The following is a 13722-nucleotide window of genomic DNA, read 5'->3' as shown; positions in this document are numbered from 1 at the left end:
AGGAAGATAAACTAGAAAAAAAAAAAGTATTAAGTAATTAAAAATAAACAGCGACTCCTGTAAACACCTGGTGATTGTCAAACCTAATTTTCACCCCTGTACCTCGTGAAAATCAGGTTTTTATATATTATTTTCACAAGTTTATGTTTGAATATTGTTTTAGCGCCACATTAAAACGTTTCACAGACTGAACGCTGTAAGCTTTGAAATTTTCCCCTTAGATTGTAATCCCCGCTCTCTCGATCTGAATGTCTGTCTGTTCACAGTTTTCATTTAAGAGACTAAAAAAACAAACATATGAAAAACAATGAACAGCGAGAGAGAGAGAGAGTGACGTGCGTCAGGTTCAGCGCCGAGTCGAGGTCTAATCAAGCAAACGAGTGAAACACCTGTGTGGGAGGACTGAAGGTGATTTCTCTGCAACACAATCTTGAGTCCTCAGAATAATAATGAGCAGCCTTTTCGTGGATAAAACCACCTAAACTCCAGGTCTGTCTGTCTGTGGAGCTTTCACATGTGTCACATGGTCTTCATATAGCAGCTTCTAAAACCGCATATGTACAAAATGTAGATTATGACGTAGTTTTTCTTTTTTTAATTTTATTTTACAAATATAAAATGCAAAGTACAAATATTTTTGTTACTGTGTTTTTTGTCCCACCCCACCCTCTTTGTGATGTGGTGGAACAGAAAAAAACACCATAAAACAAAGCAACAGCCCACCCACACACCTCAAACCCAGACAGTCATAAAAACAAAAATAAGACACTAATAATAATAACAATATTATTTATGATATATATATATATATATATATATAATATAAATATTATTATTGCTATAAGTATTGTTATTAATAATAATAATTACTATTAGTACTAATAATAATAAAAAATGATAAAAACATTATTGTACAAATATCGAATACAAAGTACAAATATATGTATATATTTCAGTGGATTTTTTTGTTTAGTTTTGTTTCCCCTCTCCACGCTCTTTGTGGTAAAACAGAAAAAAACAATGCACAACCTTATCCTAACACCACACCCACACACATCAAACCCCAGGCAGTAATAAAAACAACAACAACAGAACAATAAATACCAACAATGTAAATAAATAAATAAAGATTATTTAAAAAATGAGAAGGGAGAGGAACACAGCAGGAAAGAAAGTCGAGATGCTAACTCGAGATATGCGGTGCCGTGAGAGTCCGATGGGGTCCACGGAGGTGAGGCTGTTTGGGTCGGGGAACGATGGGCTGCTGTTCGATTATGAAATAATCAAAGATAAATAATAATTAAGAACAATAACACCAGGACACTGCAGCTGATTAGAAAACTCATGTCTGTCCCTCTTCCAGAAGAGCAGCTCTCCTCTCTCTGCGTCAGCGGATTCTGATCATGTCCTCCCCATCTCATCGCAGAAGGCCTCCTCTTCCTCCTCCTCCTCCTCCTCCCAGTGGTCTTCTTCTCTGGCTGTAAGCCTGGTGCGGCCGCTGAGCCGCGAGGTCAGCCAGGGCTCTTCGAAGACCACCGAGGGAGAGGCCAACCTGCACGCTGCACTCAGGCCCGGCCGCAGCAGCCCCGGCGCCTCGCCGCTCGCCGCCGGCCTCCCGCTTCAAGCACAGGTGGCACGCAGCGAGCTCAACGTCCGCCTGCCCAGAGGTACGTGAGGACGACGCGTATGTTTTTGCACCTGCGCACACAGTCAGATACACATGCCAGTGTGTATCATTTACACACTTTTATACATTTTGTACGTTGTTGATAGAATTAATTTTTGTTGAAGTAAGCAAGAAAAACTTTATATATGTGTGTGTGTGTGTGTGTGTGTGTGTGTGGCACATTTTATTCCAGGTTGAAGTGTGAGATACAATTTGCAGCACAAAACAAAGCTGTCCGCTGACCATAAAACCGAAACAAATCGATTGAAAATTAAAAACTCATGAAATAATAACTAAGATGAAGAATAAATCAGTAAAACATACAAAGACATGTGAGTCAAAACTGATCTGAAAAAAATGTTAAAATTAAATAAAATAATAACACTAAAAGTAGGACACTAAGGGAGGATAATACATATGAATTAAAACAACTAAACATACATAAATAGACCAATAAAAGATGATAACAAGAAAAACTAAAAAATAAATAAATAAATATATTAACCAATAAAACAGTAAAAGTAAAAACACACCGAAGTTAAAACCAATAAGAGAAATAAGATAAAATAGAATAAAATAAATGAATAGATAAATCAATAAACCAGTTTAAGTAAAATTACACCTAGGTTAAAATCAATAAAAGACAAAATAAAAAGATAATTGAATTTAATTTAATTTAAAAATAATCAGAGTTTCTGAGAAAAACGCCACAAATGTCTCTAAAAATCACATTTTCTGAGGCTGCTCTGCTGCTCGTCGTCTCACCTCAGCAGTGCAGCAGTTTGGCTCGATGAAACTTAGAGCAGACGTGAACGTTTCCCAGAAGGTGAATCCTTTTGTTGATCCCCGGACTTTTCTTTTAGCACCACCAGCTGGTCGATTTCTGTTATTTTGAGTGAAATGTCAAGAGAAGTATTAGACTGATTTATATACAGGCGTCCCCTCTGTGGAGGACTGAAACTGAAAAGTTGACACCGCCCGGCACACAGGCTTAATGAGGTGGAAATGTAGGTGGAAAAAGAAAAAAAGGAGGTTAATATGATTTAGGAAATAAATAGAGGGGGAGGCAAATTATTAAATAAATGCATACATTTAAAAATGAATAAATAACTATGTAAAATGGAAAATAAAAGGAGAAATTAAATACATAGGGGAAAATAAAGCATAAATAAATAAGCAAATAATTATGAAAATGCATAAATTGGTGAATAAAACGCAAAATTAAATGGGAAAATGAATGAATTGTTAAATAAAATGGATAAAAAATAGGAAATTAAATAAATATTTTCATTTTTGGCATTTTATTGACAAATTATTTATTTTTGATTTTGTCAGCTTTAGTTCTCCGTTCCTCTCAAGGTGAACTGTAATTACTTTTGGGATGTGTTTTAGACTTGTGTTAGGAGCTGAGCTGGAAATTACAAGATTAAAACAAAAATACACAATCTTGCCAAAACTGGGAGCCAAAATCATAAATACAAAATAAAGAATGAAAAGCATATAAAATGCACCAAACAATCCCAAATGGGTTTAAGTGTTGCTTTTGACAAAACAATCTCTTTTAATTCATTAAAAATAAATCAATTTCATTTTATTTTATGGTTGTATCCTTCTCTGAGGACGTCTCATAAGTGTCATGAATTTAATGTAATAAACTAATAAACTACATTAACTTCAGGGGTTTGAAGAGTTGTGTTACATCATTTATATAATTTATACCTCTTAAGATTCACAATTGAAAATTTTTAGCCCAAGTAACATTTGTAAGTGCCGGATGTGTTTTGTCCCGTGTCTGAAGAGTCCGTGTGCGAGCGCGTCAGCATCCCGACATTAACATTTAGCTCAGTTACGTTTCCACAGAGCTGCTGGAAAAGAGGCGACAGGCGGCGGCTCCACAGCGGCGGGTTAACGGTGGGACACATTAGATGTAAGACAAATTAAAAGAGTCTGTTGTGCTAAAAGAAAAACACTGAGAGCGAGACGGTTTTATCAGGGGAAATAAACGAGATGAGCCACAGTGTGCTCGCCTTTGTTTTCGCTGACAGTGACTCGCCTTTTATCTTTCGGCTTTTTTTTGACATTGCAGTATTTATTTTTTTATTTCTTTGAAAAGCAGTGAAAGGGCCACAGTTCTCCATCAGGTGTATTGACAAATGTTTGAACAAAATCAACCTCAAAAGTCCAAAAATGAACTGAGAAAAGGGAGAATTATTGCAGTTTATGTGTTTGATGGGTTTAAAGAGAAAAACTGTGATTCCTGAGCTCTCGGCTAAATGACTGTAATAACTGAGCCGATGCACTGACGGCTGCTTTTTATCGAGCCAACTCCTCCGGAAATCATTCCTCCTCTGCTCCTCCTCTTCTAATAGAGTTTTTTTATTTTATTTTATTTTTTGCAAAAGGGCAGGACAAACAAACAAACAAAAAAACAACAAGAAACATGCAAAAAAATGATCAGGTGTGATGGTACTCTTACTGTAGTTGATATGCAAACCGCTTATTTTAATATGCTGTGTGTATTTATTGAGTTCATTCGTGTATATGTGTTTAGTTGCATGTCTGCAGCTGAAAAAAGGAAGAGGAAAGATGGACAGAGCAAATAATACAATGAGGAAAATATAAGATGAATAATGATATGAGATATATACATATACACACGCACACATATATAAAAAACATATATATATATAATATTGCATAAACAAACATAATAGTTTGTAATAATAATAATAATATAAAAAGTGAAAAAATAAATAAAAAGGTTAGAAAAAAATAATAAAATGAATGAATGAATTAAAATAAACAAAAAAAAGTAACTAAAAGGAAATAACTAAAGCGTGACATAACATTAACATAACAGGACTTTTTAATCCCATAAACGCACCTGGAGGAAAGTGAAAAGGGACATTAAATTAATAAAAGACATACAAGTTTACATACATAAATTTCATCCTGCAATTTAATCTAAAACTTCAAAACCACTCAAAATGACTCAAAGATCCTCAAAGTATAGTGAAGTAATACAATCCTGAAAGACAAACGGCACACGGAGAATAGCAGCATTAATTACCTGGGTCTGTATTTCATACGTTAAAATAAATACCATCATTATCATTAAAATAGGAAATAAATATACTACTACTACTAACGATAATAATGATAATCACCAGCACAGCACGTGGTCACGCATGTTTGGTTTCGTTGTCCTGTCATTGCATCGTACTGCTCGTTTGTTTTTAGCACGATGAAATGCACACGTGTTGTGAAGTAACTCCACTTTGTACCGACCCCTTGTTTCGTTTTTTTTTTTCCACCTCCTCTCGTTAAGGTTTCGAACGTCGGCCCTTGAAGCACCCGTCTTGTCCAGATGGAACAGAGAGCCCTCCTAAGGCCCCCCGCACAGGCACCGTCCCCGCCCTGGTGCCCAAACCCCCCTCCTACCCGCTGGTCAAACTGGTGGGCAAGTTTTACACCCTGAAGTGCCGGTGAGTGAAACCGGCGTGTAACGGCGTTTTGGGGCCCGAGAGGAAACGTTCAGGGACTTAAACTTCAGACATTTTGAGGCGGCAGCATTTATAGAACTGTCTGACTAAGTTTTAAATAGTCCCGTAATCCCCGAGCAGCAATCCCCACCCCCACCCCCCCGCTGAGCAGCACTCCACTTTTAGTGGCTAATGCACCATATTGAGAATCATTTGGGATTTTCAGGCAACACGAATGAGCGCTTAAATTCTGATATAACTGCAGTACAAAAGTTTTAACAGAATCGGCTGCTCCCGAGGGAGGCGCTGAATTTATCACCCGTCAGCTGGTATTTTATTTCTTTGTGTGAAAACTCTGCTGCAGCCTCAGAATATGTAGATTACTGCTCCTGTTATTTTTGCATGATTCCAGCTGTAACCCTTTGAAACCTGGATCGACATCACTTTTCTTGTGCCGTGTTCAGACACCTGTGCAATGAAACCTTTGAAATCTGAGCAAACTGCTTTGATTTATTTTGAAAAACATGGAAAAAAAGACAACGACAAATTTGGCGGGAAGTGCTCTGCAAATTGCAAGAATTTAGTAGATTTGGAAAATTGTTTTGAAAGCTGCTTGGAAAATGTCCAAAAATTATGTTCATAATTACAATAGTTATGCTAATTTTGTGCTGATTTTTGGGAATTTCTTCTTAAGTTGCTCATGGTTGCTCAAGTTGTTCGAGGACCGGGCAGAAATGTGAAAATTCATTGATAATTTCTGTTTTTACATCTTCCGGTGGTGGTTAATGGTGTAATTAATTTGTTTTCTTTGAAAATCACCTAAAAAAATTCAAAGAAAAAAATTCGCCAAATTTTTAAAAGATAAAAAAAATGCAACAATGGCCTGTTTTTCGAAAGAAAAAAAACATGCCTTCCAAACCTTGAATTTTCAAAGGAAAAAAATGGGCCAAAATTTTTAATAAAAAAATTGCAAAAAATTAAACATTTTAAAGAAAACATGGCTTTCAGACAATAAGAAAGAAAGAAAAAATCCAGAAAACATTTCTTTTAAAAATGTGCAGAAAATGTTTTAAAATGTGTTTAAGAAAAAAAAAGGCCAAAATATTTTCTTGAAAAATGGCGCCAAAAAAAACACATTTTTGAAAAAGAACCATCAAATAGTATCAATGGTGGTTTCGGAGAATGTACGGTCTTTGAAACTGGCCTCACTGTCATGGAAAAGTCATGAAATTTCTTGGTTTGATTGTGTATTTGTTTTTCTGCGTCAGGTTCTGCGAGGTGGAGTTTCACGGCCCACTGTCGGTGCAGGAGGACTGGATCAGACACCTGCAGCAGCACATCCTCAAGATGAACTACAACAAGCCCGCTGCGCCCAAAGCGGACTCCGCTGAACCCCCAGCTGACGCCCCGGCGCCGGTCCAGGCCTCCACCTCTACCTCCAGTACCACCTCCACCACGCCTGCCCTCGCCTCCGCCCCGACCCGCTCCCCGACGCCTCCGGTGGCCAAGTGCGCTCCGCCTGTCACTGCCACAGAGATCGTAAAGGTCTCAGAGGAGAAGTCCACCCTGTCTCCGACGTCTGTCCCCGTCCCCACGCAGACAGTGTGAGCTCATCGCTGTCATTTAACCCCTTTAGTTTCTTCCTGCCTTTTTTAATATCTTTTATCGTCCATCCGTTTCTTTCCTTTGGCCTTCACAAAGTGTTGCTGAGGGGGAGCGTTTCCCCTCCAAAGAGCCCCAAGCACCTTTGAAGCAGCTTTCTAGACTGTTACTAAGTCCCGGCACCGTGGGAGCGAAGCTCTCCGGCGTGTCTGCGCACCGGGGACGGCTGATTGTCGTCAGAGGACAGGAGGAGAGACGAGCTAATGTTTTTGGGTTTGCCTTGTTTATACTGAATGTCCAGCTGTGGACCGTTGCTGTACCTCTCCTCCCGTCACTGGGTGATTTAGGGGTTAATGTAGCCCTTTATCAAACTTTAACCCCCTCCTCTCCACTGCAGCTTCGCCCCCCTTTTCCCTTTATGAACAGTGCGTTCGTGAGAGCGGGGAGACTTTGACCACGCTGCTGCTCAGCCTAAAGCCCAAAGGTCCTGACCGAGATTAAACGGCGTTCATAATCTCCAGGCTGAGACGTAAAATATGTGTTAACACTTCGTGTTAAAAACAGGCACTTTTAATTCTGACATTGTCACTTAGCACTTAACTCAAACGCCCAAATTAAAGGGCGAAATTTGACAAAGACTTAAGCCTGATTTATCGTTGGGTGCTCAACACTTTTGATGAGTGTCGCTCGATAGAAATTAAACAGCGAAATATTTTAAGTCGTCTCTGTCGTGTCCAGAGAGCAACTGCGTTTTTTTACAGTCTGAGACTATTTAGATTTATTTCGGATTTATGTTTGCGTTTAGTGAATCTGCACTGGATACGGGATTCAGAAACTGGTTCCAGTTGAAAACAGGATCCAAATTGTCTGATCCATCAGAATCGTGTGCCTCAAAACTTATAAATTCATTTTATCAGTGTTTTTCTTAAGTTTTGCATCGTGAAACAATGACGTCAAACACCAGGGTCCCCGCTGAGCCCCAAAAAATCTTTGAAGGCGTTGAATTTATGAATCTAAAAATAAGGCCTTAATCAATATTGAAATGACTTAAAGCAGTCTTTCAAATGTATTACAAATACGAAGATGCTGGAAATAGGATGTTAGGAATTGCTTTACTTTTTTTCTGAAGTTGCATTTTAAAAAAATGAAAAAAAATTAATAATACATTTAATTTATAACATAAAAAAAAACAATTTACTGAATTCCTATTTTTAGGCTCCTCATGATGGGAGAATTTGAGCAATCGAATAATCCCACATGCAGTGAAACTCACCAAATCAGTAATAAAAACTCACTAATATTCTAACCAGATGTGACTTTTTCACTCGACCAGAAATGTAATATTTGATGTTACATTTATATAATTGTAAAATTATAATTAATTTCATCATTAGTGGCATTAAAAAAGTGTTAAATGTAATTTGCCTTCAGCTGTAGGACTCCTGGTCTACGCTGTTTGCGAAAAAAAGGAGTCACAGTGTTCGAAGAAAAAACAGTGCGAAGTGTGACGGATAAAAACAGCTAAAATGATCATTTAAGTGGAAATCTTAACAATAGGCTGAAACATGGTTTTATGCAACATGGGCTTAAATTCCTGAGGAGTAATTTATTTGACACGCACGAGTGACACCATTTCTCACCCGGGAAATGTCCTGTGATAATAACGTTAGAGCCACACATGCAGGCTGAGCGTTTTTCTGCTTCTGACTAAGAAGTCCAAAAATGAAAACGAGTGCTGTACAAATATCCTTTTTCAATTTTAAGTGATGACAGACTGCTGCTACAGCTTTAATCTACTCCTCCTCTCACACTTGCTGCACAGGGAGGAAAAACGAGTAAAGAAAAGGCGTAGGCCTACTTTTATTCCACATGGAAAATTGCATAGATAATCAATAAGGGAATTGATAACGAGTTTGGCTGATAAAGAGAATCAATAATGGCATTTATATATATAAAAAAAAGTATCAATACCCGTCCCTGATCTGCAGACAGCTTTTAAAATCACTCAAATATCCAGCTGGATATTTTGATTTGATTGATTAGCTCCCGGTCTGTCAGTGAGCAGCAGAGTCCCCTCGCTCACTACAATGGGCGGGAAATTACATCAATTAATCAATAAATACGAAGACTGTTGATTTTCTCCCGTGGAGCTGACATGACAGATATTTTGGATCTGTAAATATCTGCTGTCAGTCAGTCTGCTGAAGGCATGTTGACCAGCCGGAGTCCTCTCAGCTCTGCAGGAGCTGCTGCTGACGGACGCTGACCGCAGGTCGCAGTCGATGTGGGTTAAAAAAAACTACAATCTCCACGCTGAGGTTAGTAACTCCACCAGTCACGTTGTGTGACAAAATATTATGTTGTCATCAGCATAACAAAATTTTCTGCGTGTGGCATGAAAGAAGAGTGTCCAGTGACACTTTTTTTCTTTGAAAAGCAGTGAAATGGCCACATTTGTCCATCAGTTGTATTAAAGAACCTTTGAAGCCCAAAATTAAATCAGAAAAGAGAAATTTTGTGGGTGTTGATTTCGGAGGGGAAGCGTTTCCCTCAATATGTAGAACATCTGCATTCGTCCCAAAACAAATATAAAGTAGCAGAAGACTTCATTTTGACAAAATTAAAGAGATTTATACTATAAATTAGTACAGAAAACGGCAAATTTGTGCTTAAACAGTCAACAGAAGGCAGGAACGTTTAAACGAAACTTCTGCCTTCGTGCAGCGTTTAGAAAGAAAACTACACTTTCACCTAAACTTCAGCTTTCAACCAAATGACTGTAATGAGAATTTTAAAAAAAAATATTATTAAAAAGTTTCTATCGAGCGTCACTCGAGTGTGGAGGCTCATGCACACCTTCAAAAAGAGAGATGACAGAAACTTTGATAGCTTAATGAACTTTTTGCAGTGTGCAAAAATTCTCCCTTTTTCTCATCTATCAGGCGTCACTCATCAAAAGCGGCACGCGTCCGACCATAAATCCGGCTGCATTCCAATTGGTTACAAGGAGCAAGAAGTGGAAGCACACCCAAAAAGGGAAATAACCCCCTTTGTTAACTTTATAATGTAATTCTTTTCCCCAAAATATACATTATGCTTGAATGTAGCTTAAAGCACTTCTGAATACTTATATGCACACATTCATACAATCAGACGTTTGCCCCGTGTTACTGTACCGTTGATAGTTTTACTGTTCGTGATGTTTCGGCTCCGCCGCTGAAGGCCGCGTCGCTTTTCATTCGGAGGCAGCGGGGCCGCAGAAAACCTTGGAGGTTCCACGTTTCTTTCTTCCATTCACAGTGTTGCCATTTCTTTCCTGCCTTTTTTCAGCTGAACCCGAGTTGTTATTTATTTATTATTATGCATCTGAATGTGGTAAGCTAGGTCATTTTAAAGCTAACGTAGAACTCTGGAATGTTTGAAAAACAAAAAAAAGGTCAGCGGTGCATTTTGACACGAGTGCACCAGGCGCGCGTGTGTGTGTGCGTGTGTGTGTGCGTGCATGTGTGTGTGTTTGTGTACATAACATAGCAAATGACGACGCTGAAGTCACTTTCTGATTCGCAGCTACAGATTCAGCAGTCGAGGAGAGTTAAAGGAAACTTTATTTGCAAATGCTCCACAGCTGATTTTCGGTGTTTTGCTCCTTCATACTTTGGTGAAAGCGTGTTAGATGCTTTCAGTCAGTGCTGCCTGAAACCTGCTTTTTTCACATTTATTCTATTTGTTAAAATGCAGCAAAGGGAGATTTTACTGCTTTTTTGTTACACATTGAACCAGGTTTCTGTTGGAAAAAAAAAAATACTGTACTGACAGATCAAATCTGGACTAGATTATTCCAGAGAGACTAAATATTATTTAAAAAACAATTTCACATTTATGAAAATCTTTATTCTATTTGTGAAAATACAAAAAAAACCCAAAACCATACATTTCACTGTGTCTTTAGGTTTCACAAATTTGTGTGTTTCATATTATAATAATATTTAGCCTGTCGGGATAATCTAGTCCAGGTTTCGACTCGACACATGCGGGCCCGGTTTAATGTGGCTCACATGTGAAAAACACAGTGAAATCTCATTTTTTCTTTTTTTTTCATTTTAACAAATAGAATAAAGGTTTTTACTAATCTGAAACTGTGTTTTTAATCATCTTTATCCTTTTTGGGAAAATCGAATTCAGATTTGACTCGTCTAAGTATAGTTGTGTTCCAGAGAGACCTGGTTTATTGTTTATCTACGTGTGAAAAATGCAGTGAAGTTTACCTGCAAGAAAAATATTTTTAAAAAAGCAGGAGAAAAACTAAATTCATAATTGTCACGATTACATATTTGAAATGTTACAAAGTTATTATTTTCTGCACTTTTTACAGGTCATTTCCTTCATTTTTCGTCCATTTTCATATAATTTTATTCTTCTTTTGACTAATTCCTTAATAATATTTTGGCTAATTTTTTTTTGTCACTCATTGCCTTCTTCCCGTGTTTTTGAAGGAAATCAATCCAGTTTTCTAAGGTTTCAAAGGGTTAAATAATCTTTAGTTCAAATTTGACCCTGAGCCTGGTTCAGTGTGGTCCACATCGATTAAATGTTTCACAGACGTGAAAGTGGGTTTCAGAGAGCGTTGAGGTTTTATTTAAAGCGTCTCACATCCTGTCACCACAGTAGGCGGTGCAGAAAATCCAGATTTGGTCGTTATGCATTGCAAATTTCCCTTTAACTGCTGAATCCGAAGATGCAAATCGGAAACTTCAGCATCGTCAGCAAATGTGCATTTCCCATTTTTAAGAGAAAGACGGAAGTAAATGTGCTTGATCGGAAGACGGAGCTCGCAGCGGACTAAACGTGGTGTCACACATGACTTTCAAAGCATCCGTCGCGGTGTTAGGATGTGCCAAAGAGTCTGTTTACTTCCTTGTCTTGCCTCTGTAAAAGCTGTTTACATTGGACCTGATGGCGGAGGAAACTCTGCACAGTTTCCCCCCCGAGGCTGCACGCCGAACAACGGACTGAACCGGCGAACTGACGGACAGAAGACTCGGGAGCGGCTCCACGCTGTACGGTTTAGATTATTCCAATTTAAACATGAACTCAAACCAAACTTGATTTCGAGCGGGGCTCTTGAGAACTGCCGGCCCTCAAACAAACGGAAACAGTCCGCGGCCTGTTTCTACCACTGCTTCAGAGTGCGTTCATATCGGCTGAAGCAATAACTAAAGGGTCCACGTAGGCTGGCGACCTTTTCAAACATGACTGTTTGATCCTTTTACGGAGTATAGACAACATACTATATAACTACATGTACTTAAGAAGCTGTTGATGCTAGTAGAGCTATCGGCAGTTCTATTAGCGAGGTAGTTTAAAAAAGAAAAAAAAAGAAATAAGTGATCTTAATTCCTCTATCGTGATTTTATTTCAACCTTTGATGCTATGTAATTTTTTATTGCTCTGTGCATTTTCTGTATTTGCAGTCCTGCAAGGTGAATCTTTAGAGTATTTTTTATTTTTATCTGTTAGTCTCTCCGAGCTGAAACTTTGGTGCTGGCGAGAGTGTCGCGGGTCGAGGGAGTGACTGAGGAAAGACGGTTTAATGTGATTGTCACGTCCTGGAATCAAAGGACTCTAATATGCAGGACTTAAAGGGGACGACTCTGCTGCACGCTGTCCTGCGCTCACAGAGGGACAGACGCTGTGCGAGCTGCAGGCCGGAGCCTCAGAGTCGCCCCTTTAACCTGAACAAGCCTCAGCTGGTGTGACCGGCTGCTCTGTGTGTGTGTGTGTGTGTGTGTGTGTGTGTGTGTGTGTGTGTGTGAGAGAGAGAGTGTGTGTAAAAAGACGGTGAGATGACATCAAAAAGAAAAAAAAGATGCAGTTGAGGAAAGAACCGTACTGTACACAAAAGGGTTAAGTTTTAAGTGAATCAACTCCAGAACAAACAATAAATGTGATTTCAATTTCAGACGGCGATTCGTCGTGTTCATTGCGGCAGCGAAACGTGTGGTTGTGAGGATATTCGGACACCAGAGGGAGCTGCAGCATCAGATTTCTGTTTAATTTCATCCGGAGACAGAAAACAGAAGTCAGTCTGGAACTTTATTGACCTCAATGTGGAAACTGTCTTTGTGTCAACCACATGGCAAACACATAAAACCAAACAACAGCGTTTACTGAGGAAAGTCTCCGAGGATTAAAACAACACAAACCGACGCAGTGTTTGTAACCTGATTCTTGCTCCTGGAAACAAATGTCGACCAAAAACAACATATTAACCCTCTGAAGCATGAGCAAATTGATTTAATGTTTTTTCTCAAAAACAGTGAGCAACTTATTATTATTATTATTATTATTATTATTATAACAAAGGGAATAAAAACATATGAAAAATGTCCAGAAAAGTATATCCAAAATTATTATTGTTATATATTTAAAATATGTTGCAGGAAAAAAAGGGGGGCCACTTTCTTGTTGTTTTTTTCCACCTTCTCTTTTCTCTATTTAACCCTTTGAAACAAGAGCAAATTGGTTTGTTTTCTCTCGAAAACGTGGGAGAAACGCAGTGAGCAACTTTGGAAGATGTGTCCACAAATTGCAAGAAATTTGTAAAAGGTGACGAGAAAAAGACCTGAAAATTATTATATATATATATATATATATATATATATATATATTTTTTTTTTTTTGGTTATTTATAGGTAATTTTCCAGTAACTTTCTACTAATTTCTTGCTAATTTTCAGGTTAAGTCTTGTTAAGTTGCTCTTTGCCTTCTCCCCATAACAAACCAGTTGGCTCAGGTTTTAAAGGGTCTCATAAGAAACATGGATGACATTTTTTTAAAGTGCTCAGAGAAAAACAGACACTCAAACCTCTATAATTACATTTAAACTCAAATTGCTGATGAAGACGATGTGAAAAAAGGTACAGAGGTACTTACTGGACAGTGTGATGTTAGAAGAGGTCATCCGAGGTCACT

The 13722-nt window shown here is 38.3% G+C and overlaps 1 protein-coding gene across 4 annotated transcripts in view; it reads left to right on the top strand.

The window, feature by feature from the left end:
• wizb (WIZ zinc finger b) overlaps positions 1-13374 on the top strand; it is a 38338-nt gene extending 24964 nt beyond the window's left edge. Inside the window, exons 15-18 of one of the 4 annotated variants that reach the window (XM_088090945.1) lie at positions 1427-1667; positions 4995-5151; positions 6417-6752; positions 12711-13374. In XM_088090945.1, the coding sequence (XP_087947071.1) occupies positions 1427-1667; positions 4995-5151; positions 6417-6752; positions 12711-12804 (828 nt within the window). In that variant the 3' untranslated portion in view covers positions 12805-13374. The other 3 variants (XM_088090944.1, XM_088090946.1, XM_042504394.2) reach the window with 3 other exon arrangements.
• The last annotated feature ends 348 nt before the right edge of the window (positions 13375-13722 follow it).

The sequence above is a fragment of the Plectropomus leopardus genome, chromosome 18, assembly GCF_026936395.1.
Source record: "Plectropomus leopardus strain MGB_pleo_1.0 chromosome 18, ASM2693639v1, whole genome shotgun sequence".
Lineage (NCBI taxonomy): Eukaryota > Metazoa > Chordata > Actinopteri > Perciformes > Serranidae > Plectropomus > Plectropomus leopardus.
Note: the sequence above shows the minus strand (reverse complement) of the source record. Positions and strands in the feature narration are given on the sequence as shown.